General features: G+C 41.2%; 1 protein-coding gene across 1 annotated transcript in view; it reads left to right on the top strand.

The window, feature by feature from the left end:
* The first annotated feature begins 576 nt into the window (after positions 1–576).
* LOC149262866 (uncharacterized) overlaps positions 577–26,152 on the top strand; it is a 93,016-nt gene continuing 67,440 nt past the window's right edge. The window contains exon 1 of the mRNA XM_089425351.1: positions 577–3,656. Coding sequence (XP_089281477.1) covers positions 2,157–3,656 — 1,500 coding nt within the window. The 5' untranslated portion in view covers positions 577–2,156. The remainder of the gene's footprint in view (positions 3,657–26,152) is intronic.

The following is a 26,152-nucleotide window of genomic DNA, read 5'->3' as shown; positions in this document are numbered from 1 at the left end:
CTCTGGATCTACCAAGTGCCGAGAGGGTTCAAATCTCTATTCACTCTAAAATAGGTTTGCACTTCAAGAGATTTGATCCCTTTAGACGCTTTGTAGATTGAGAATTAAGACAAATGTATGCTGGTTTAATTATTAGTAATTGATAATTATAATTGTAATTGTAATTATTATTATAATTATAAGTGGGTGTGATAAAATCTGGTGCATTACTGCTACTATAATCACACCCACACCCACACCCACACCCACCTATAAATAATTTAGATTTAATAATGTAAAAATATTGTTATTCAAATAAATGATAAAATTTTAAACAATTTTTCCGTTTCTCAACTTATACCATTACTTAAAATCTCTATTTAATTTACTAATATGCAAACACAGTGCATGACACAACATATGAAACTTCAACAACCAACCACCACGATTCTTTTCCACGCCACCAAAGGGCCCGACGAACATTTGGAAGCAGCCGTCGCCCTTTCCTTTCTCTCCTCCCTGGTTCCAACCACAAATCTAGACCTTTTCTCCTATCACACATTGTATCTGCTGCCAGCCCACCGCTACGTGACCCATGATCTTACCCCCTCAAATCTAGACTTTTTCTCCTGCCACTCTTTGTAGCCGCTGCCAGCACACCGCCACGTAACTGATAATCTTTGCCCATTCAAATCTAGACTGTGACCGATAAGCTTAGCCCCCTTCATTCTCTTCCCTTCACCACGCACACTAGTCAGACTCCAACTACATTCTTGCCCCACCCTTTCTACGTTTCTTCATACATTCTTTTCTACCGTTTTTTTATTTCATTGTTATCGCCGCCTACCTCTTTCTCTCTTGTACACGCTGGGGCATAGCATTTTCGTTCTCGTTTCATTGGTTTTCTGCCTTTGAATTTAACAAAATCTATCTGCTACTCCGTTTGCTATTTCTCCCATTTTTCACCGCACCTCGATCGTGTAAAGTCAGTCTCACTATGATTGAACATTAAACACACAAATTAAGTTTGCACTATCGAGCGGCCAATTTCCAGCACTGCAGATCCTCAAAGCTACAGTCATTCACCGGTATGTGATTTCGGTCCGCGATCAAAAATGAATGGTGGTGTTTCGACTGCCATTTAACGTGACTTCGGCACTGGGAATTGCGGTATCCGACTGTCTGATTGCTGAAACTCGATTCGTCTTGCGGTGAATCCTTTCACGCCGTTCACTTGAGTCAGTTTCGTTAGAGGCGAAGAGAATTTAGCGACAAAAACCCCCAGCTAAAAAGCCCGCTTTATATAGATAAATATCTATATCTATATATATTAATAGCATTTACCGATTCATTTATAGTCTATGTTGTCTTTGTTGTCTGCCGGAAACCTGCGTCTACCTATTGCGTTATCGTGCTCTATAAGTTCTCAGGGATTCTAATTCAATGTTCTTTATCTAGGGTTTTGAGTATTTTGTGTAGCGCTACCTACCATATTTTATCTCGTGTTTCTTCCGATTAGGTGTTTGTCTTCTTTATCCCAAAAAATTATTTGATGAAAACAATAAAAACTAAAAAAATCTGAAAACCCTCAAAATTGAGAAAATTGGATTTGGGAAAATGACCGAAATGGTTGCAGTCTTTTAGAAAGTGGACCAAAAAGGGGGCATTCAAGGCGTCAATTTTAACTTTTTTGACCGTACTGAAGTGGGCATTTTGCAAACCTATGTTGTGATTTTACAGTACTACTGGACCAAGCTGCATTGCTGCTTTATTCGTGAAAGACATTACTGTAGAGGTCTATTGCTGCAATCCTAGAAATATTCCGTTGTTTTTGTTTTTCCACAACAAAGACCATTTTCTGTTCACATACCAGGTCGAATTTTTCACCAGATACCATTTTCTCATCCACGACAGTAGCTAAAAATATCCTTTTTATTGTATTAGCCTATCAGTGTCCAAAGGTTTTGTGAAAGGTATTCTGCAAGAAACGTATTGATTTTGTCAACATTTGTGTTCCTTAATCTAGCTTTTCATGTCCAGTCTATTCTACTATTGTTTGATATAATAACGAAGGCTGTGCTGCTTGCACTTTAATAGTGCGAGTGAAAAGTCTCCAACCTGCGCCAGTTTGCTTGTTTGTTTGAAAGCTTTGACTGGAGTCTTCTTTTCACAGAAAAATGGCATCAGATCTTATTCCATATTCTCTATTTGCCGAGAATGCATCTGAAAATATTGTTGTTTCCAAAACAGCTTCAGAGAATGATAAGGAAGGAAGTCCAAAAATTTGGATATCGGACAAGGGACATGATATTTTCAGCATAAAAGAACATGCTTATATGGCAGGTGAGAGGATTACAAACGGTGAATATGACTCATGGTCCAATAAATATTTAGGGATCCTTGAAGGAAATTGGATCAATAACAGAGGATTTACACCACATGTTTCTATGGAGAATTTCAAGAGTGAGGAGAATTTGAAGGGTGAGACTGATCACCCCAATATAGAGGATTCAAGACAAAGGGAATTGTTAATGGAATCAAGAGTTAGAGAGATAGAAATAAAAACATTTGCAGCTGTCACTGAATGGTTTGAAGATTTGCAAGTCAAATCACGGGAGTTAGAAAGTGCTACTATGATAGACAAAGAGGCCAAAGAGTTAGATCCGAAAGATTGGTTGGCTGGTCTATGGCGAATGGCTCATACGAATTCAGGGATTATGTGTCCTCCAGGAGAGAAGCCAGGAAATACTATTGGAGAAGACAATTGGCTGCTTGCAGAATGGGGTGCATGCATTGCAGAAATTCTAGAATGTGATGATCACAAGCCAAATGCCAATCGAAGTGTACCCAAGAACAAAGCCAATCGGGAGTATCAGGAAACCTTCTCTTCTACATGGAACGGACTGGACATTATGTTGGGTTTTCATCTTCCTGACTATCAAGGATGGCTGCCTGGAGAGCAAGGAGAAGATCTTGAGACTCAGCGAGGGAATGGTCTGAACAAAATGTTGGGGAGATTTAATGATTTAGCATATGGAGCAGTTGCTATGGACAAACAAATGTTGCCTCCAAGAGAAGAAGAAACAGGTGCTGCACCAAAACCTGTAGGTGACAGGTGCCTGCATGAGCCCACTGCTGACATGGCCAAAGTGTTTGGGGAAACAAGTAGGTTCCCCAGGTTTATCAATTCTGATACAAGTGTAGTGCACTTAGTTAAAGAAAACAGTTTTACCCATGGGCATTCAATGTGCACGCAAGTTGATTTTGCAGAGCCTTCACAAAGAAGTGCAGATACTGGCTTTATTGAATGCAGTGGAAGTGGCCGAGCAGAAAATGACATACAGTTTGGAATATTGAAAGATTGTAATAAGCAAGTAGCTCCTCGAGGATCGCCTCATGAGGCCATTTTTTTTACTCTATTTTATCTTAACCTGCAAGATCTTTTTTCAGTTGAGAGGGTTTGTAAATCTCTGAGGGCTGCAGTAAAAAATGATGTACTTTTATGGAGGCATCTACATGTGGAACATCCTTTAAACAAAAAGCTTACAAATGATACCCTTTTACAGCTCTCGGCAAGGGCTCAAGGTCATCTGCAATGTCTGAGCTTGGTGGACTGTTTCAAAATCACAGATGACGGGCTGAAACAAGTTCTTGACAGCAATCCTAAACTTACAAAGGTAGGTACCTGTCTTTCTCTTCATTAAGACGGATCTCTTTTGTCTAAATTCAGGTTTTAAAAGAAAATAATTTTGGCATTATGTTTGTAATGCTTTTTGTCTTTCCCAGGTGTTTCTATTGTTTGACTAAACATATCAAACATTCATTAGTACGCTGTCTAATTTCAGGTTTTAAAAGAAAATAATTTTGGCATTAGGTTTGTAAGGCTTTTTGTCTTTCCGGTCTCTTGTTTGACTATACGTATCAAACATATATTAGTATGCTGTTTGGGGCAATGCACTATCCATCAAGACTCAGGAAGTGTATGTGATGTCATTGGTTGAAATTTTGAGGGCCAGTTGGTTTAATTCCTCTTAGTGGCAATTGGCAATTTTTTGTTTTCTTCTTTTCCAAGAAAATGAGTATCTCACCTTGGAAAGTCAATATTCCTTGAATATGTTTGCATTTCGATTCTTTCATAATAGAGATTAATGTGTTGTTATGTGATGTTTCATAGGTAAATGGTTGATCTTGTTTGTATTAGGTTATTGAATATTGAATTCCCTATCTATCTGTAAGTTGTGGTGGTCAGAGTCTCATTGATTGACAGTGGTCATGGGAGGAAATGAGGATTAGTGGCTTGTTGCTTGGGTAAAGGAGACTTGTTTCATTTATATTTTCTTAGTTTGTAGGTCGCCAATTTGGTAGGAGAATGGAAAAATATACTTGTGAAACGCAAGTCTCATTCATTTAGAGGATGAACGTTCTAGACCTCTCTTAAGTGTTGTTATGAATGTTATTTGGCTTCTATATGATACCTTTGGAAAAAGGGATTACATTATTTTACAACAGTATATTCCAAATGTTGGCTTAACAAGCATTCGAGTGATGAACACCTGATACGAACTAGACTTGGCCTTATTGAAAAATTGGTCTTGCTGCAGCCAATGACTATGAGGTCCATTGGTCCATTGAATACAAAATATTGACTCTATATATAAAATCACACCCATCAAAAGTCAGCATTTGTTGTGATTCATAATTCCTTACTGCATTGCTATCGATGACACAACTGCAGAACTTGTGCTGGAACGTCCACACTGAGATTAAACAAGATGCATTGCTTTTCATTTTGTTTCCTTAAGAACCCTGAGTTGACATGCCAACTTAACTTTTAGGATGCTTCTGTCCATGGGTTTGCTTTTTTAAGTTTGCCATCTCCTGTTTTAAGTTTGCCATCTCCTGTCTTATCTAAAAGCAGCAGCCAATTCCTACTAGAATTGCAAAATGTAGGCATTTTGGGCACATTATTTCCTCTCTAGATTGGAGTGTGCTTGAACAACTACAACCTAAGTTGCAGAGGTATGGATCTGCCATATATTTTGAAAAGTCAGGATCTGGATATGGGAAATGGCATTTTTTTTTGCCCATAGAAACTTTTTTGGGGAAACTCTCCAGGGGCTTCCTTGCATGTATACATTCCATAAATGGTGCACAGGATAAATGTCGTTTGGCGTGCAACATGTATGCCTTACTCTGAGGGACCTAGGTGGATTTGACCTTGTGTCTCCTTGGCCAATACAGCTTTGGCATGGTAAGTCAATCTACTAGATTTAACCCTCAGGGCTATGTGGGAAACAACATATAAAAATATGAAAATAATATATTTTCGTTTTGTCAAAAAAAAAAAATCCCTGAACCAAATTTTGCTGCTCACAAACTCGGAAATGCAGACTGGTATGAAAAAAAAATATTTGTTTTTTTAGGATGTGGGGAAGCATTGGATTGTTTTTAATTCCTCTTAGTGGCAATTGGCAATTTTTTGTTTCCTTATTTTCCAAGAAACTGAGTATCTTTCCTTGGTTTGCATTTCCATTCTTTCATAATAGAGATTATGTGTTGTTATTCGAAATTTGATAGGTAAATGGTTGATCTTATTTGTGTTAGGTTATTGAATATTAAATTCCCTAACTAGCTGTAAGTTGTGGTGGTCAGAGTCTCATTGATTGACAGTGGTCATGGGAGGAAATGAGGATTAGTGGCTTGTTGCTTGGGTAAAGGTGACTTGTCTCAGTTTATAACTTCTTAGTTTGTAAGTTGCCATTTTGGTAGGATAATGGAAAAATATATTTATGAAACACAGGTCTCATTCATTTAGTGGATGAAGTTATGAACATTCTAAACCTCTTAAGTATTACGGATGTTATTTGGCTTCTGTATGATACCTTTAGAAAAAAGGATTATAATTTATATTATTTTACAACAGTATATTCTAAATGTTGGCTTAACAAGTATTTGAATGGTGAGCACCTGATACGAACTAGACTTGGCCTTATTGGAAAAATGGCCCAGCTGCAGCCCATGACTATGAGGTCCATTGGTCCATTGAATACAAAATATCTACTCTATATATAAAACCACACCCATTCAAGGTCAACTTTTGTTATGGTTCATAGTTCCTTACTGCATTGCTATCAATGATACTGACTGCAAAAGCTGTGCTGGAATATTAACACTGAGATTAAACAAGATGCATTTTTCTCCATTTTGTTTGCTTAAGAACCTTGAGCTGACACTCCAACTTAATTTTTAGGGTGCTTCTGTTGATGGGCTTGCTTCTTTAAGTCTGCCATCTCCTGTTTTATTTGAAAACAGCAGCCAATTCCTTCTTGAGTTGTGAAATTTAGGCATGTTGGGCACATTATTTCCTGTTTGGAGTGTGTGTGCTTGAACAACTATAACCTAAGTTGCACAGGTATGGTTCTGCCAGATTTTTTGAAAAGTCAGGATCTGGATATGGGAAATGACATTTTTTTTGCCCAGAGAAAACTTTCTTGGGGAAACCCTCCAGTGGCTTCCTTACATTCCATGAATGGTTCACAGGATAAATGTCATTTGGCGTACAACATGTATGCCTAGGGACCTAGGTATATTTGACCTTGTGTTTCCTTGACCAATACAGCTTCTGCATAGTAAGTCAAACTACTTGATTTAACCCTCAGGGCTATGTTGGAAACAACATATAAAAATATATAACTAATATATTTTGTCAACAAAAATTCTCCAAACCGAAAGTGTAGAAAATTCAGATTTTTGAATATATTTTGCTCCAAATGGCTCTCACAAACTCAGAAATGCAGAATGCTATGAAAAAAAGATTTGTTTCTTTTAGGATGGGGGGAAGCATTGGATTTTTAGTACCTTGTAAAGTGTCTGGTAGAGTGCAATTAATGGTATCAACTATCAACAAGCAGACAAGATCTGGGCACATGCAGAAGAGGTAATCCAACATAAATTCTGTAGAGCAGTCCATACAGCAGCCTTAATGACAGTAGCAGCAGTACACCCTCCCCTTCAGATCTGTACAGCAGTGAATGAGGGGACAGGAGCATTTATGGTGGGGGGGAGTGCATGCATCTCCATGGCATTGTCAGTTCAGTTGCAGTTTAGATGTTGTTTCATATTTTACAGTTCAGTTCTGTTTCTGAGTTTGCTTTAGTTAGTAGTTGTATGCACAATTAATTAGGGCACTTTGCACATCAAAAGTTCACAAAAATAGATAATGGTGCAGATCCCTAGAACAGAGATTAGCTTCTTGCATAACAGATTTACAGTGTTTGGCTAACTTTTATGGTCACCATCGAAGATATTAAACATGGAATTGGTTGAATTTTGGCCAGAGGAGTGTGAGAAGGAGGCCTTTTGTAATGTCCCCTACAGATTAATTGCCCAAGGGACGAAGTAGCTTATCAATCCCCATAGGCTATAGTTTTTGATAAAGGGAGAAAACCCCCAAATTCCAATTATGCAATGTTTTGGCAGCATGGTGTAAGTTTTGGGGCAGCTGGGGCAAAAAATCCCGAAGTTGGCGTTGCCATGAACCCTTCACAATTAATTAAGGAGGGAAAATCCCCACAAGAAAATCTATAAATACAAGAGAATAGAATCATTTTGAACATCATTGGATTGGATCAATTTTGTCTCTGTTTTCATTTGAGCCTGAGGCTCTGAGGGTTTTAAGACTCCTTTCCCTTTTTTAACTAGTTTCGGTGGAGGTGAACCCACCCTACCTAGTCATCCCCTTTTTGTTCTGGCACAGCATTCTTATCTGGCACAAATTTCTCTACGCCCATTCTGTTGATTTGACACAGTGAGAGGAGTTGATCTGGCCCTGGACAGAAGAAGTTTGACCTGTGGCTAGGGCAAATCAGAGGTAAACAGACACACATTTGGGGTTTTTTTCCAATCATAAAACCAGCAACAAGGCTGCCTGGATAAAATTCTAAGGCTGACAGACAGCAAGGTATTTTAAGTGCAGCATGGCTAAATAAAAAGAAGAGAGACCAGTTTGCTGGAGGTTTTTGGGGCCTGGTCTGGGCGAACGTCAGTGCCTAAGGAACCATGAAGTAACCTGGGCGGCTGGGCCACAGGGCTGCAGGGCCAAATTGGAGCCTCATTATGTTCCGAGCTTTATGATAGCCGATCTCTGTCACAACCTAATCCCATAACAGCGAAGTCAGTCGAGCTCTTACCAGTATCAGTTTGAGAGATGAATTCGAATCTTGTGGATAGAGTGCGAGCTAAGGTCTTCCTTGATCACCAGCCAATACACTGCCCTGTTGGCTGCCAGACCTTAGATAGCAAGTTGAATTGAATTAGTATAGTCAAGTGGAGAAGGTTGAAAAACTGAATATGGATCTTGAAATTAGGACTATGTTTCAATAAGTTGACTGAATGCTGATCTTGAAATCAGGATTATGTTTTAATGGTTGAAGGGATTTATTGTTGTGTTGTTGAAAGAGTCATATCACTGCTGGAGATATATTATTATTGTGGAATTTTTGTGCTAATTCTATGCTGCCTACTGTTGAAGAAAGGAATACTGTTGCAGTATAGTTTTATTGATTTGTTGTAACCCTAATAAGCAGAGGAACCCTAGGGAAAAAATTAGTCTAGGACACTACACCTTTATAGGCTACTCACAGATCCATTTGAGCAGCTATGGCAAGATGCCATGATGGAGGGAGGTTTCTCCAGCCTTGGGGAGATAGTTACAGAACTGACTGTGTAAGCAATGATTGATTCCTTGATTGCAGATGATAGAAGTGTGGAAGAGTATGAGGATAAGGTTGTTACAAAAGGATTCTCTCAGCAAGAGGTAGTTGACCTTGATGAGACTTTTGCTCTAGTTTGTCAGAGGATTCTCACACGCAGAGTGAGTTGCCTTGGATGAGTTGATACATGCACATTCGATTTTAGATTTCAGAATCAATGAGATTGCACTCATGTTGGGTTATTCTAATTTTAGTGCAAACTTCAATTATTTATTTGATAGATTTGAGACCTTTGTCTTGGTTGTGTACACTGTATATAGATGAGTTCATTTTTGTAGTGAGTCTAAACAATTCATAATGTGATGTGAGAAGATTATGATTGGTGAAGATGGCATGAAGGACAAAGGGGGTTGGTAGGTTGGTGATGTTATGTAGAAGTTTTTTGCCTGGAATTACGGAAGGAAGTAGTGATCCAGATTCATGCTTTTTAAGCTTGTTGATAGTCAATTATTTGACTAAGCCAGTAGTAGAAGGAAGGTTCTAAATATAGAGGGAGTATTTTATGTTTGGCAGAGAATCCTCAGTAATTGGGCATTTTGGAATTTTAGTACCTTGTAAAGTGTCCAACATAGTGCCGTTAATGGTAGCAACAAGAAGAGAAGATACTCCAATAGAATTTTTTCACAACAATCAAGATAATAGCATTAATAATAGTGGCACCAATACACCCTACCTTTTAGTAGATCCATACAACAGCAAATGAGTGTGTAGGGGAATTATGGAAGGGAGAGAGATACAAGGTGCAAGGATTTGCCATATTTAATTGTTGAGTTCTACTTTTGAGTTTGCTTTAGTTAGTAGTTGCATGCACATTTAGTTAGGGTGTTTTGCATGTGGAAATTTTCCAAGACAAGATGGGTAGATCCCTAGAAGAGAGATGCATGCATTCATACTTACACTCTCCTTTAGTGGCACACCTTAATAAGAATAGTGCTTTCATGCAAGTTGGCGATACAAATCTCAAGACTAGGAATAGATTTAGGGTTTAGGTTTATTTTGTTTAAGGCATTGTTGTGCATGTATTGACGATTATTGTACCTTCCAGCTTATAAAGGAGAAGGTAGGGGGTATAGGCTTTATCTGTTTAGTTTCCAAAGTAGGAAGTAGTTTGTGAAGGGTAGAGTTTGAATCTCTGTGTATTCCCTATTTTCAAGAGCAATAAATGGTGTTGTGATTACAGTTTCAGATCTATGTACTTGCTACTTTCTTTATTTTGATGTGTTTCATTTCCTAGTAAAAATTAGATTGCAATTTTGATATAAATTTCAGTTTTCAGTTTTCCTAAGTAGGTAGTTTAGAAATAAAGCTAGGATTGTTACCAGGTGCTGAAGAATTTTAACAAGAAGGGGCTGTTTTATAGGGAATAGTTTCCATTTAGGGCTCAATGCTTTTCCTTTTTATTTTTATTTTGGTAAGGTTACACAATCACTTTATATTAATTTGTAGAAGAAAAGATACATAACAGATGTCCAAAAGCTAGTGGCCTGCCACATGGGAAACTGGACTAGTAGCAGAGTCTCAGAATTTTAACATTGTATATTGCTAATGCTATAAGTCTATCATTTAAGTTATAGCATAACTTATAAAATCATATTGCTAGATACTAAAAATCAGAACAACACCATTGCCACTATAAAAAATTGTAATAGAAATGTAGGGTCACTTCATCGTGTTATCCGGTAGGAGAGTCCACTTGGTTTGGTGGTTGTGAGTCCTTGTCTTCATCAGATGGAGTTAAGGTGTTGCCTGCCATATTCTTGCCCAATACTGTAGCTTTCTTATCTAACTTCTCCTATTTATCCAGAATCCGACACCTACCATGCAGGATAAGGTCCTGATTTGCAATCTCGTGACATATACTTCTTAGAGAGTCTGGAATGTCTTGAGTCTAGCTGCGGTCCAAGGTATCAAGTTTTAAGTTGAACCTTTCGTTAGCTAATTAGTCTACAAGTCTGTTTCCATTTCTCCTAAAATGGGATAGAATGGGAGCTGTGATTCCTTCCAAAAGATTTTCAACTCTTGCGAAGTTACTATGAAGTGCTTGAGACTTTCGAAGGGTGTGAGCCATATTGGAGTTTTCTAATCATTTGAATTATTGTTTTTGAGTCCCCTTCTATTACCATTTTTTGAAAATTGCTTCTTCTGGCGACTAGTAATCCCTATTCCAAAGCATATAATTTAGCAGCATTGTTACTCTCTATCACAGTGTTGCAAGACCTCCCCCTCAGATCAAAACCCGATCCGCGATTAGTACGGATGCGTGGGGGAAGTGCTGTTCGAAACACGTTTCGGAAAAACCAAAACGCGTTTCGGGCTGATAAACACTCTTCCTGGAAATTTCAGGAAGCGTGTGCCCGAAACACGTTTCAGACGACGCTTTGGCCGTATGTAGCGTCAAGCTTCGGAGTACGAAGCGTACAGATCGCGAGCTTCCTCCATGTTTTTTTTTTGTATGATTTTTTTGAGCGATTCCAGGATGATGATGATCGTGTTGAGATGCCACCCCCATCATGTCCCTTGGTTCCTAGGTTCCATGGTTCAACACCAACAGCAGGGGGTTCGTCTTCATTAGTTTCAGTGCCACAACTTCCACATGCACCATCTTCTTCATTGCCACCACGTGGAGGCCCGCCGCCATGTTCTCTTCATGGTGGAAGGAGGAGAGATTAGTAGATATATTCACAATTTATTACTTTTGTCATAGATTAATCATTAGACTTGTAGGCTTGTGAATTTGAACCTTTTTGGCTTTGGCGGTGACCAAGTGACCTATTTTGTAAACATTATTATTTGAATTTTGGACATGACAAATGTTGACAGTTGCTCACTTGCTAGATAAATCATAATATGCTCTATGTTTTATGTTTTATAATATGCTTAAATGTTTTATGTTTTATAATATGCTTAAAAATTTGATGTATGTTTGTGATTGCTAGAATATAGATAGTTGATACTCGAATAATTAATCATTGATGTACATACTACATAATAGTAACTACAATGGAATCATGGATGCCATATCTATCTTGATTTATGCAAAAGTATGCATGTTTTCATGTCTTCCACAACTAATTTGGTATTTGGGATGTTTGTTTTGAATATAAATGCAAATATATATATATATATATATATATATATATATATATATATAGCAGACGCTTCGCTTCCTAGATTTTTGGAAAATGACGCTTCCACGTCCCTGCTTCCAAAAAACGTCCCCGTTTCGTCCCTGCTTCATGCAACATTGGTCTATCCCGAGATATTTTGAGTAAATATGAATTATGTGACGTAGACTTGTTTTGAAAACACCCCCAAAATTGGCCGGTCCTAGATTACCTTTCGAGGCCCCATCAAAGTTCAGTTTTAGAAAAGCAGTCGGGGGAGGAGACCAATAGTTGGGACTTGAAGAGCTTGGTGGAGACAAAGGAGCTTGAGGACAAGTGATGGATTGATGGAGATTTAATAGAGAAAGAATGTGTTTTTCTTGATGATTGCAAACCTAATCTTAGGGGGTACAGGGGATTAGCAAAACAATTTCTTTGATCTTATTAAGGATAGAATGCCATATGAAATATGTTAGTCCAGGATAGTAACTCCCAAATTGGATTGATTTGTATTAATGTAAACATGATTATATAACATGAAGAGGTGTGACCTTTGGTATTCATATTCCAAGGTCACTTCCTATTCTCACTCCTCATTTTCCTTTATTTACATATTTACATTTTTCTCACCTAATCCCTGAGGATTGGGTGTGTAACATTCCCCACCTTAATCTGAAGGGGTGTTTGTGACTCTAAGCATAATCATGAATCTTTTTATTTTTTTCTCTTCCAAGTGCTTTGGTGAAGATGTCTACAATTTGCTCATTTGTGGAATAATGTTATATATGAATAGTCTTGGCCTCTACATGATGTCAAATTAAATGATAATTTGTGTTGATATGTTTGGTTTGATCATGGAATCTAGGATTCTTGGCCAATTTGATTGCAAAAGTATTGCCAATTAGAAGGGGAGTAGAATTCACTTGTTTCTCCTACAAGTCTTCAAGAATTTTCCTAAGCCACACAATCTCCTTGGTTGCTTCTGTAGTTGCCACATATTTTGCCTCTATTGTGGAATTTGCTGGCATTGACTGTTTGTGTCATCTCTAGGAGATAACTCCTAATCTAAGACTCATAACATAGCTTGAAGTAGACTCCATTTTCCTTATCTCCATCAAAGTCTGAATCAAAATATCCAATCAAGCTGAAGTCATCCACCTGTGAATATTTGAGTCCAAAGTCTTGAGTTCCTTTTGATTACTTTAGAACTCTTTTTGTAGCAAACCAATGTCCTTCACAAGGCTTTTGCATAAACCTGGAATGGATTCCGACACCAAATGAAATATTCAGTTTGGTAGTTGTGAGGTAGATAAGACTTCCCACAAGTTGTATATACTTAGTTACATCCTCAAATTCATTTCTTTCTTTAGATGTAAGCTTCAGATTTTGTTCCATTGGAGTGGACAAACGATTGCATTCAACCATGCCAAACTTGCTCAACAATTCTCCAATGTACTTCTTTTGTGAGAGGAATATATACTGTTGAAAATTGTAGCAAGTGACAATCTTCTAGCTTGTGATTTAGCTAGAAATACCACGAGTTGTCTTTCTCTTAGCATGATATGGATCATGAGTTTGACTTCAGTTCATGTGTAGTGTTGGAGGAGCAGTTACGTGGAGCCTCCTTTAGTTAACTATAGAATTGGATGGCAATTTGAGTTCAGTTCAGGACGAGTTGGGACTTTAGTGATTGATTGAAGGATGAACTATAACTCCAGTGATGATTGGAGAGAGAAGTAGTTTGACTTAGTTAACTTGTCAATCACAACTCAAGTTCTAAATTTGTACTTGCCAATTTTAACATGGATCAAATCTATAAAAGAAGGACAAAGGCACATGTATTATTCATTGTTGAGTGCACAAGTTTGTGTGAGATCTCCTTGCTTGTGGTGTGCATATCTTTGAGGAGCGAGTGCGCACGCTTTTAGGTGTTTTCTTGTGCTAAATAATGGGGCAAAATTGCGCTAGGAAATAGGAGGCAATTCTGTGTTAGGATTAGGAGCAGAGTCCTAAAGAAGAGGAGGCCTTGTGCACTAGGAAATGGGACACAATTCTGCGTTAGGATTTAGGAGTCGAGTTCTAAAGAATAGGAGGCCTTGTGCATTAGGAAATAGAAGGCAGGTGCATAAGCAGATAGGGTTAGATAGAGCGCAAGGAAGTAGGAGCAGGGTTAGGGGATTGCAAAGCAGAGTCAGGCTTGTATAGCAGGAGAACACGTGTGTTCTCAAGAAGACATATTGTCTTGTAACTAATCTATTTGCTTACTCAATAAAATACCACAACAGAGGAGACAGGTTTTTTCGTGTTGGGTTCCCTGAGAAAAATAAGTGTGTTAATTTGTGTGTTGCGTTTTTATCTCTGGTGTTTTTATTCTGCTGCTTCTAATTTGTTAAGAAACTTTGTATTTTGGTGAAAGTAAATTTGGTTCCAGTATAGGTTGCCTTGTTTTCAGTTATTCACTAAGTAGCTGCATTGTTTTATGGAAATTTAACATATACCTTGGATGTTGGGTCACTTCAATGCCCAAGTAGTAGTGAAGGTGTCCCAAATTTGTCATCTCAAATCCTTTCTTTAACTCTTTTTTTATGGATGCAATATAGTTTTCATTGGTCTTTTTTATCAATAGATCATCTACATATACTACACGATAGACAACAATTTTGCCAACTTTGCGGATAAATAAAGTTGCATCATCAAGATTAAAGTGTTTGAAATTTATTTTCAGAAGATGCTCAGTCATTTTTTCATACTAGGCTCTTGATGCTTATTTTGATGAATTTGCATACTTTCTATTCTTGTCCCTTGACAACAAATACTTCTGGTTGAGACATGAAGACATTTTCTTTCAAATCACCATTTAAGAAAGTAGTCTTCGCATCCATCTAATGGACTTTCTATCCATTTTGAGCTGCCAGGGGAAAGAGAGTCTGGATGGCGGCCCATTTTGTTGTGGGGGCAAGGGTCTCTTCATAATCGACATCTTTTTGCGCAAATATTTTGCGACGAGCTTTGCTTTGTGCTTGTCAAGTAAGCCATATGATTTATACTTCTTCTTGTAGACTCACTTGCATCTAATGGGTTTGGCTCCAAATGGAGGGTCCACCGGCTTCCATGTTCCATTCCTTATGAGAGCATCATACTCCTTCTGCATTGCTTCTTTCCATTCATCACTAGAAACAACGTTTTTAAAGGAAGTTAGTTCAAAATTAGTAGACAAATTCAATTCATATTCACATGAAACATCCAAATCATAAACTAAATCAAAATCATCCCCTCCATTTTCTTTGGTGGAACTTCTAGTTCTTGACTTGCTAACCTCATTAAGATGAACACTTCCAAGTGTTTTAGTGAGCCATTTTGGGCGACCTTTCTGGGATGGTCCAAGTTGCTCTATTGATTGAGATGGAGCTACATCAAGATTTAACATTTCAATCCTCTCAATCACATCACTAAAAGGGTCTTCCTTGATTTGAAGGAGTGGCTGAAACTTCATGAGGGAGTGATAGTGCTTTAGGAGGAGATTCCATAGATTGATCCAAGATAGGGATTCCCCTTTCAAGATGTGGAATCTCGTTATCAAGTTCATAATAATTTTGTGCATGACTGAATCTATTCAAATGATCAAGCTGTCGCTCAATAATATTGTTAGTTTTGGAAGATTCAAGAAAAATCACATCTTTAGACAATATAAACTTCTTATTTACCTCAAAGTAGAGATGATATGCTTTGGTGGTATTTGAATACCCCAATAAGATGCATTTTCTACTCCTTGCATCAAGCTTGCTTCTTTGTTCCTTAGGAATTACGACATAGCAAGTGGAACCAAAGATCTTGAGATGCCTTACCAAAAGAATGTGGCCATACCACGTTCCTTAAGGAGTCTCGTTTTTGGGAGCATGAGATGGACATTGGCTTTTGATATATACTGCACAAGATAGCCGCGGTTGCCCAGCCTGTTGAAGAGGATGAACATGCTTCAGTGGGGATGATGCAAATCCTTGGAGCGGCAGCCACCACGGAAGTAGACTCTAGGAGGGATCCTGAAAGAAACCAATTGGAATATGTTCAGATGAAGATAGGTGGGACCGATGTTCTCACTATGGTCGATAGTGGAGCTTCACACAATTTCATGAGTGAAGACACGGCAAGGAGACTTGGGCTGAAGTTTGTACCTACAAAGGCACAAATGAAGACAGTAAACTCTCCCCCGACAGCAATCCTTGGTACGGCCGAAAAGGTAGATGCCACGCTTGGTGAATGGACCGGGAAGGTAGACTTCACCGTAGTGAGGATCGATGACTATGAAGCGGTCTTAGGGATGGAATTTATGAAACAGTTTGAAGCCATGGTTGTGCCTCATTTGAGGAAGCTTTTCATTTACGATGGAAGGGAGGATGTTCCCATTGGTGTTCCAACCATTGGGGTAGACAAGACTAATCGTAAATTGGGAGGCATGCAGGTGGAGGACCAGACAAAGGTGGATAAGAGGTTGACTACATTGGAAGCAAAGTTTGAGGAACAAACAGTGGTCATCCGCACACTTTCAGATAGTATCTCAGAACTTTCGAGAAGACTAGAGATAGTGGAAGATGAGGATGATGATGAGCTGTATGTGAGACCGAGCAACCAGAAGGAAGACCGGGAAGCATACCTCCAGAGAATGGAAGTTGAAGACCCTGATAGATGGATCGAGTTGATCAGCCAAGGAGAGCCTTCAAGCTCTCCCCGAACATCTTCTTGAAAAACGAAAGGAGGTGGGCTCATTGTTGGCTGTTCAAGGCAATGAGCCCTCACTTGGAGATTGAGCAGGAATGAGGACGTGCAGCAGAAAATGGGGGTTCCCATAGATCTGGGCATGAGGCAATAAGAAGAACACTTGAGTATGACTTGGTGGAAGCAGACTCTATGCAGGTTGATGGACACCTTACAGGAGAAAGCCTACACCATAGTAAACAAACCTGGCAGTGGATGAGTTGTCGGGTCGACAACGTCTTCGGGTGGAGGAGAGTGTGACGCCCTGGCGACTCGGGCAGGGCGCGCACGACGGTTGACACGAAGGTGGAGTGACTCGCGGGCGAACCGGGCGGGCAAACCGTGCACGGTGACCTGGCGGGTAGACAAACATAACGATGATCGGGTGGCGAGCTGGGCGAAGGCGCGCCCACCCACCGGGCGGACGCACACGGGAGTCGGGTGGCAAGCGAGCTGGGCAGGAGCGCGCCCACCCACCGGGCGAACGCACACGGACAGAAGGGCGAGCTGGGCAGAAGCGCGCCATGACGGTTGGGCGGCGAGCCGGGCGAAGGCGCGCCCACCGGGTAGACAAACATATGACGGTCGGGCGGCGAGCCGGGCGAAGGCGCGCCCGCCCGCCGGGCACACAGACACACGACGGTTGGGCGGCGAGCCGGGCGAAGGCGCGCCCGCCCGCCGGGCAGGCAAACACGCGATGGAAGTAAGACGACGAGCTGGGCGAGGGAGCGCCCACCCGCCGGGCGAACTGACACAGCGTGGACACGGGCACGAGCAGGGCGCGACGTGCGAAGGTAAACGGCGAGCCGGTTGAAGAATCGGCGGGTCGACCCGAGGGCGACCCGCACCAAACGGGCGGGCGACCCAAGGGCGAACCCTGCCCAAGGCGCAGGTGACGAGCTGAACGCGGGCGAGCAGACACGAGTTGGCAGGTGGACGTGGGCGAACGGACACGAGTTGGCAAGTGAAAGCGGGCGAGCTGGGCGGAGGTCGACACAAGGGCGCGGGCAGCAAGACATAACGGGCGAAAGGCACGAAAGTTAAGAAGAAAAGGACCGAAGTTTATAGGGCGTGGTCGCCCTTGCCTTAAAGCAAGGGCCGACCCGCCCCTCAAGAGAAATTCGGGGTTTCGTAAAACTAAAGCAAGGGCGTCGGCCGAAGTTATGGAAGCCCCTAGAGGATCGAGGGGAGACTATAAGAAGGCGAGCTCATTGTGACGAAGAGAGCAAGAAGTCTGAGCGTTCTCTCTACACGCAAAAGACAAAAACAGATATGCGCACTCTCTTGTAGTGCGAAGTCTTAAGGAGGAACGCAGGTTGGGTTGTCAAGTGAGGCCGAGCAGATTGAACCGTGAGGACTGTTGAAACCATCAGAGCAAGTAAACGTTCGAGCGTAGTAAACAGGGAGGCGGATCTTGGTAACAGCATCTTGGTTCGGGTGGCACGTTGATGTGCGCAGGTCCGGCAGGAGGTAGAGCTCGGGCGAGCTACCTCGGGTGAGATCGGCGTATAAAGGCGGACACCACAATACATAACCGGGCGGCGAGTTGCGAGCTCGGGTGAGCCAACTCGGCCGCAGGTCAAACACAAACAGGCGGGCGGCCTGTCACATATTCGACGAAGTGAAACAGAGTTCGGATAAGGTCTGCCGCGGACAGAACTGTGGTAAACGGTTGAACCAGCGACGAGTTGGGGCTCGGGTGAGCCAACCCGGCAGTGGTTGCAGTTGGACTGTTACATCTTGGTTGAGGTGCCGAACCGGCCGGCGAGTTAGTGCTCGGGTGAGCCAACTCGGCCGCGGGTCGTGCAGCAGTAAACGGGCGTTTGCCCGAGTTGTAATTTGGAACAAACGACGGTCGTGGATTTGCCCGACGTCTCTTTGTAAACTGTTGGGTGTGCGGCCGAGACTTCAGTCCGGCGCACCGGTTGTAATCATTTGTGAATTGGTTATAATACAAATTGGTTGGGCGAACTCTTGGGGAGTTGCCCCTCCCATAAACTTGTTGTGTGGATTATTATTGCAGCGTTGATTTATGTTGAATGTTGATGAAAGGTTATGTTAATGTTTAATGAAGATTAATGCACGTGGTAATAATAATAAGTTAAGTTTATGTGTTTGAGGCGTAGTCCATAAACGTGCGCGCCCTGTTGGTATGTTCTATGCCAGAGCAATTTATTTAAATTTTCACAGTTAGCAATCATACCAACATTACGATAAACTGTAGATAGAACATAAATATAAAACGCAGAAGACAAGCCAAGGCAAGAGGACACAAGATGTGGCGCGAGCCAGGGACAAACCCCACAATGTGTGGGGAAACCCTTTGATCAAATCTTCTTTTATCTTCAAAGTTCAGCAGAGAAAGAGAGAGAGAGAGAGAGAGTACAATTACAACAAAAGTCAACACTTTGACTTGTCAAGATCTAAGCATAGATCATCTTCTATAACAATGAGATCAGTTGAAGACATTCTGCTTCAACTGATTCTCTAAGGTGACTCCTTCACCTATCATCGTGCTGCATCTCGTCCGTTTGCTGCACCTTACCGTGTAGCACCATCATGCCGCATCATGCTGTCTCATTCATCATCGTGCTGCCCTTTACCAACATGCCTATGATGCTGCATCTTACATCATCAGGATCTGAGACTGTTCATCCTTTGTTGTTCATGTGATAGGGTTTCTACAGATATACTACCTATAGTTGTTTATTGCTGCTACAAGTATGCCACCAATCTATCACTGCTATACTACTGCATCACTGATATTTTCAGTACTGCTACCATCATTGATAACATTATTGCTGCACCATGACTGTCCCTTGAAATTACCATGGAGGTAATCTCTACATCTTCAACGAGATCATGATCTTACAAGAACTAGATCATGTCTTTGTCTCAGGTCATTCTTGACACAACTTCTTCCATTATGCTGAGAATGTAACTATCACTGTCATTACTACAGCAGCACTGACATTTCTTGAAACCTTCGACACTGTTTCTCATTGTGCCCAGACTTCCAGCGATTTCCAAAATATATATATATATATATCGAGACTGAGGTTGTACCTTAAGGATCATTGTGATCTCCATTAATCCGAGACAGGGAGAACAGTAAGGGTTCTAAGTTCAATGTATCACATATACATTGATTGCTTATGAAGTAGATCCAACGTGTGATCTTATCTTCCATCTAGGCCGAGACAGTTCATCATGCCAATTCTTTGACTGTGGTAATGACTGCGTATACAACGAACAAAGGTATCACATGAACAGCGTATTAACTGTCACCATGACTGCGTATGTAATCAGCTACTGTGACTATGTCTTCCTCACTGCGGCTGCTGCGGCTAGATGTCTTCCTCACTGCGGCCACTGCCACTAGGGCATCACTGTATGTCTGCATGAACAACGTAAGAAGTGTTTTCATGACAGCGTATATATTGCTGTGTATATGACTGCGTGGTAAGGTATATATGGTTGCGTATATCACTGCGTGGATTCTTTTCAGCTGTTCTATATATACCAGACTGCGGCTTGGCTTCATATACGTTGGATCTCTTCGACCCACTCATATATGACTCTACTGCGGCTGTTCTTTGTTCCTATGAGACTGCGGCTTAGGGCATCATCAAACTAGGGCAGCGTATTCCTTTTGTGACTCTCCTTCTCAAAACCCAAGACGTGGAGAGGAGATCACATCAAGAATACATGTCCAAAATGATAACAAATCCTCATCTATTTATACCAAAACGAAGATGATGAATAGACACGTCGGTTGGGCTTCTAGAGCCTACATAAGCGCTGGTCGGCTTGACAATAATTATATAAACAAAATAAATTCATATCTCCATAAATACTTATCGGAATCGGATGATCTTTGGATCAATCCTACACCTCTCGACGAGAGGAATCCAATAAAAATATCAGCTGTCATAAATAAGCCAACCCACATGGAGTTTGGCCCTAGTTGCCAATTTAACACTCCCTCTCAACTAGGGAGAACTCCATTCATTGATCCATAAGTCTGACTGTACTATCTCTGCCATCAGTGCCTTGCACTGTTCTGCCCAACTCTGCTCAGCCCTGCTGGCTTTGCTTTGCTCTTGCTCAGCTCTGTTGGCTCTGCTCAACTCTGCTGGCTCTGCTAGCTCTGCTCAACTCTGCTGGCTCTGCTAGCTCTGCTCTGCTCATCTCCGCTGAACTATGAAGAAGAAGAATTGATCGAGAATGTCTCATACCATTCTCCACTGACCCGAAGTCAGACTCAGAGTGCGTACCACTAGTCCCAGACCAGTCTCAACTGACCCGAAGTCAGCTTCATAGTAAGTACCACTCCTACCACTGGTCCCAGACCAGTATCGTAGTCTCAGAGAGTGTACCACTGGTCCCAGACCAGTCTCAACCGACCCGAAGTCAGCGTCATAGTATGTACCACTCTCACTGGTCCCAGACCAGTGCTGCACTGACACGAAGTCAATCTCGGAGTATGTACCACTGGTCCCAGACCAGTCTCAGCCGACCCGAAGTCAGCGTCATAGCATGTACAACTCCTACCACTGGTCCCAGACCAGTATCATTGATCCCAGATCAATGGAGGACATCCTAGCGTAGGGAGTACGGTAGATACAACGATGCGTCCATCGGTACTACTATGGTCCCTAACTTCATTTCCCTGCTCATTGATCAGATGAGAGGTACTTCCCATGAGTTCCAGACTGCATGGGTAGGATGCCTCGACAGGAGAACTTAATCAATCCTGTCCTCACATGAGAACACATCAATCCTGCTACAATCGCCATGGAGAACACATCAATCCAGGCTGCCATGGAGAACACATCAATCCAGGCCTCACAGGAGAACACATCAATCCTGCTACAATCGCCATGGAGAACACATCAATCCAGGCCTCACAGGAGAACTAATCATCCTGCTACACAAGAGAGCGAATCATCTTGTCCCACAAGAGAGCGAATCATCTTGTCCCACAAGAGAGCGAATCATCTTGTTTCAGTGCACACCACCAGGGGAGGGTGAGTCACCCTGTGGTCGTATGTTGCTCCAATAGAACTGCAAGCCCCCCAAAGCTCCTAGAGCTCAATGTATTTAACATGCAGGACCCTTTTACAAAGGTCTCTCGACGACTCCAAGTCGTTCGGGAAAATCACAAATTTGATCTTTCCTCAGGGCTCTGTCCTGTACATCATCTCAGTGTGATGGAGCCTCCTTGATCATCGACTTACCATATCCCAGATAAGGCAGTAATAGATGTCTATCTGCTGGAGCAATTGTCAAATACGGGATTCCTCAATAATCGAATCCCATCTCTGGTTGTCACAGAGATTCGTAGTGGTATTCATCATGTGTACAAACAGCTCACTGAAGAGCTTCAGCAACCAGACTGCCTCACAGAAGGCCATACTATCAGCAATGTATTCTGCCTTGGTGATGCTCAGAGTCCCCGACTTCTGCTTCTAGCTCATCCAGGATATCAAGGCAGATTCCAAACAGCACTGAGAAGTGCTCTAGTGATCCTCCATACTTCCTGCCCACTCATCATTCGAATAATCATGTGGTTTCATATTTCCGGCAGTGTATCTCAATTCATGAGAGATTGTGCCCTGAAGATATCTTAGAAGATTCTTGGCACCAATCTAGTGAGGCTCAACCAAATATGAGCTCACCATGCTAACTGCAACACAGATGTCTGGACGGAGGTTCTCCAAGAACATCAACGCGAATGAGTTTATGAAACCCAGAGGCATTTCACAAATCTGGTCCGACATCATTACCATATAACTTCTGAAAGTTAAGATCCTCGAGGCAGTCACAAGCTTGCATCTTATCTTCCCACATTCAGAATCCAACTCCCTCTGTCTCCTATAAATGAGAGGGTCTGCACCTGTCAGACATAGGTGCCGGTATGAGAGGTTTATCATCCACAACCTTCGAGTAATGGTTTGGATCGGTTTCACTCCTGGTGAATCTCAGCTGCATTAGACAGCTATTAATCCTCTCATATTATGCCTGAGGTGTTTTTCTTCAAGCCATAGAGGCCTTTCTTCTACCTGTATACATGAGATTCCTTGATCATGATTCTCAAACTCCTCGGGTTGTTCCAAACCTGTGAACCTGCTGCATGAGGGGAATGGTACTCTTATAATATTTTCCTTTGGTACATTTCAGACATGTACCTTCATGCTTCCTTTTGAATTCAGGCATCCTAGTCACCATTTGACTCACAGACCTCTAGAGCTGAGTCAATGGACATGGTCCCCAGTGGACTTCCTGCAACTTGATACAACCCTGAACTCAAAAACATCTTTGAAAGATCTATTTTCAAACACGTACCTTTCCATCGATAAGTGCCACCCTGCAACCTTAGACTTCCATTTCCGAGATGGACATCAGGTTCGATCAGGTACATAAAAGAGATTTTGAGGTTCCTGCTTTCGTGGAAGAGTCGACCATTTCCTTGATGACCTGCATTACCAGTCATTCTTTTGATCATTGAAGATGTCCCAAGAATGATTGTTATCTTCATCAAGAGATGTGTCTCTGCCATTCGAACACTCCTTCGCATAACGGCCGAACTTATTTCAACAAGGCATCCGCCTTTCCTTCCACCCTTAGATCCGAACTTCCCAATGAAGTGATCTTAAGATGGACCATCAAAATCTTCCGCTGCGCCATTCTGATAACATTCTTTGCTTTGAATTCACCCTCGGTGAATTATGAGGAACCCATTGATCCTTCTGTCTTGTCCCAACTGTCTTCGGTGATTGCTATTTCACTCTTGCTTGGGCATTGTCTTCACCTCAGCTCTGATACCATGTTAATTTTTGGTATGTTCTATGCCAGAGCAATTTATTTAAATTTTCACAGTTAGCAATCATATAAACATTACGATAAACTGCAGATAGAACATAAATATAAAACGCAGAAGACAAGCCAAGGCAAGAGGACACAAGATGTGGCACGAGCCAGGGACAAACCCCACAATGTGTGGGGAAACCCTTTGATCAAATCTTCTTTTATCTTCAAAGTTCAGCAGAAAAAGAGAGAGAGAGAGAGAGAGTACAATTACAACAGAAGTCAACACTTTGACTTGTCAAGATCTAAGCATAGATCATCTTCTATAACAATGAGATCAGTTGAAGACATTCTGCTTCAACTGATTCTCTAAGGTGACTCCTTCACCTATCATCGTGCTGCATCTCGTCCGTTTGCTGCACCTTACCGTGTAGCACCATCATGCCACATCATGCTGTCTCATTCATCATCGTGCTGCCCTTTACCAACATGCCTATGATGCTGCATCTTACATCATCAGGATCTGAGACTGTTCATCCTTTGTTGTTCATGTGATAGGGTTTCTACAGATATACTACCTATAGTTGTTTATTGCTGCTACAAGTATGCCACCAATCTATCACTGCTATACTACTGCATCACTGATATTTTCAGTACTGCTACCATCATTGATAACATTATTGCTGCACCATGACTGTCCCTTGAAATTACCATGGAGGTAATCTCTACATCTTCAACGAGATCATGATCTTACAAGAACTAGATCATGTCTTTGTCTCAGGTCATTCTTGACACAGCTTCTTCCATTATGCTGAGAATGTAACTATCACTGTCATTACTACAGCAGCACTGACATTTCTTGAAACCTTCGACACTGTTTCTCATTGTGCCCAGACTTCCAGCGATTTCCAAAATATATATATATATATCGAGACTGAGGTTGTACCTTAAGGATCATTGTGATCTCCATTAAATCCGAGACAGGGAGAACAGTAAGGGTTCTAAGTTCAATGTATCACATATACATTGATTGCTTATGAAGTAGATCCAACGTGTGATCTTATCTTCCATCTAGGCCGAGACAGTTCATCATGCCAATTCTTTGACTGTGGTTATGACTGCGTATACAACGAACAAAGGTATCACATGAACAGCGTATTAACTGTCACCATGACTGCGTATGTAATCAGCTACTGTGACTATGTCTTCCTCACTGCGGCTGCTGCGGCTAGATGTCTTCCTCACTGCAGCCACTGCCGCTAGGGCATCACTGTATGTCTGCATGAACAACGTAAGAAGTGTTTTCATGACAGCGTATATATTGCTGTGTATATGACTGCGTGGTAAGGTATATATGGTTGCGTATATCACTGCGTGGATTCTTTTCAGTTGTTCTATATATACCAGACTGCGGCTTGGCTTCATATACGTTGGATCTCTTCGGCCCACTAATATATGACTCTATTGCGGCTGTTCTTTGTTCCTATGAGACTGCGGCTTAGGGCATCATCAAACTAGGGCAGCGTATTCCTTTTGTGACTCTCCTTCTCAAAACCCAAGACGTGGAGAGGAGATCACATCAAGAATACATGTCCAAAATGATAACAAATCCTCATCTATTTATACCAAAACGAAGATGATGAATAGACACGTCGGTTGGGCTTCTAGAGCCTACATAAGCGCTGGTCGGCTTGACAATAATTATATAAACAAAATAAATTCATATCTCCATAAATACTTATCGGAATCGGATGATCTTTGGATCAATCCTACACCTCTCGACGAGAGGGATCCAATAAAAATATCAGCTGTCATAAATAAGCCAACCCACATGGAGTTTGGCCCTAGTTGCCAATTTAACAACATGCCTTAGAGATGATCCATATGGCTTTGGTTCCTTTCATAGTTCCTTTAACTACAACACACTTTTGTCCTTCGTCCCTTAGGTATATGAACATAGTGCCACAAAACCTTTTTGTATTGATCACATTCTTTCAAACTAACTTGAATTCTTTTGCTATATTTAGAAACATCTCATTATGGTAATTTTTGGACTTGTTCATACTCTACAATGAGGGAGCTCAAACTGGCCTTTGAATTCAAACAATATTAGATGTCATCTATGATACTTTAGTTACTTAGATATCACAAAGACATTCGGTTTTTTGATCCAAACGGAAGGACATAGTCATGCTCGAATTGCCACATAAAAATTCAGATCCTTACAAGTATTTCGCATGTCACTGATGTCATATGATAGAAAGATTATGTCATAGGAGGTTCGGATGCGTTCACAAGTTTAGATCCATATTTTTGCTCTTATAAACACTACACTGTTCTTTGGTATATGGAGAATGAGATGGACTTCTTTAACCTCATCATTTGTCCCAAAACATGTCTACTTCATCTTCAGGAAATTCGTATGCCTTTGATGCTTTGAACTTTAGGGATTACGGTAACTCAAACCTATTCACAGTTGCTTGGATTTGCAATAAGTTTGGATGCTTTATAATGATCTCAAATGAGTGAGCTCGAGTGCCATAAAAAGTACTGTCACAATGACTTAAGTGCTTCTGAAATTTGCATTATCATAAGAGAAGATGCTTTTGAAGTTCACATCAGTTCATTGAGTTGTCACAAAAAATCTCACCACTGGAACTTGTACTTTAGATAGATATAACATGTCACAAAAACTTGTATTACAAGGGGCTATTTCTCCATAGAGATAGGATAGAC

The sequence above is a fragment of the Pinus tabuliformis genome, chromosome 6, assembly GCF_031772625.1.
Source record: "Pinus tabuliformis cultivar Carrire ecotype Pingquan chromosome 6, CPIR1, whole genome shotgun sequence".
Classification (NCBI taxonomy): domain Eukaryota; kingdom Viridiplantae; phylum Streptophyta; class Pinopsida; order Pinales; family Pinaceae; genus Pinus; species Pinus tabuliformis.
Note: the sequence above shows the minus strand (reverse complement) of the source record. Positions and strands in the feature narration are given on the sequence as shown.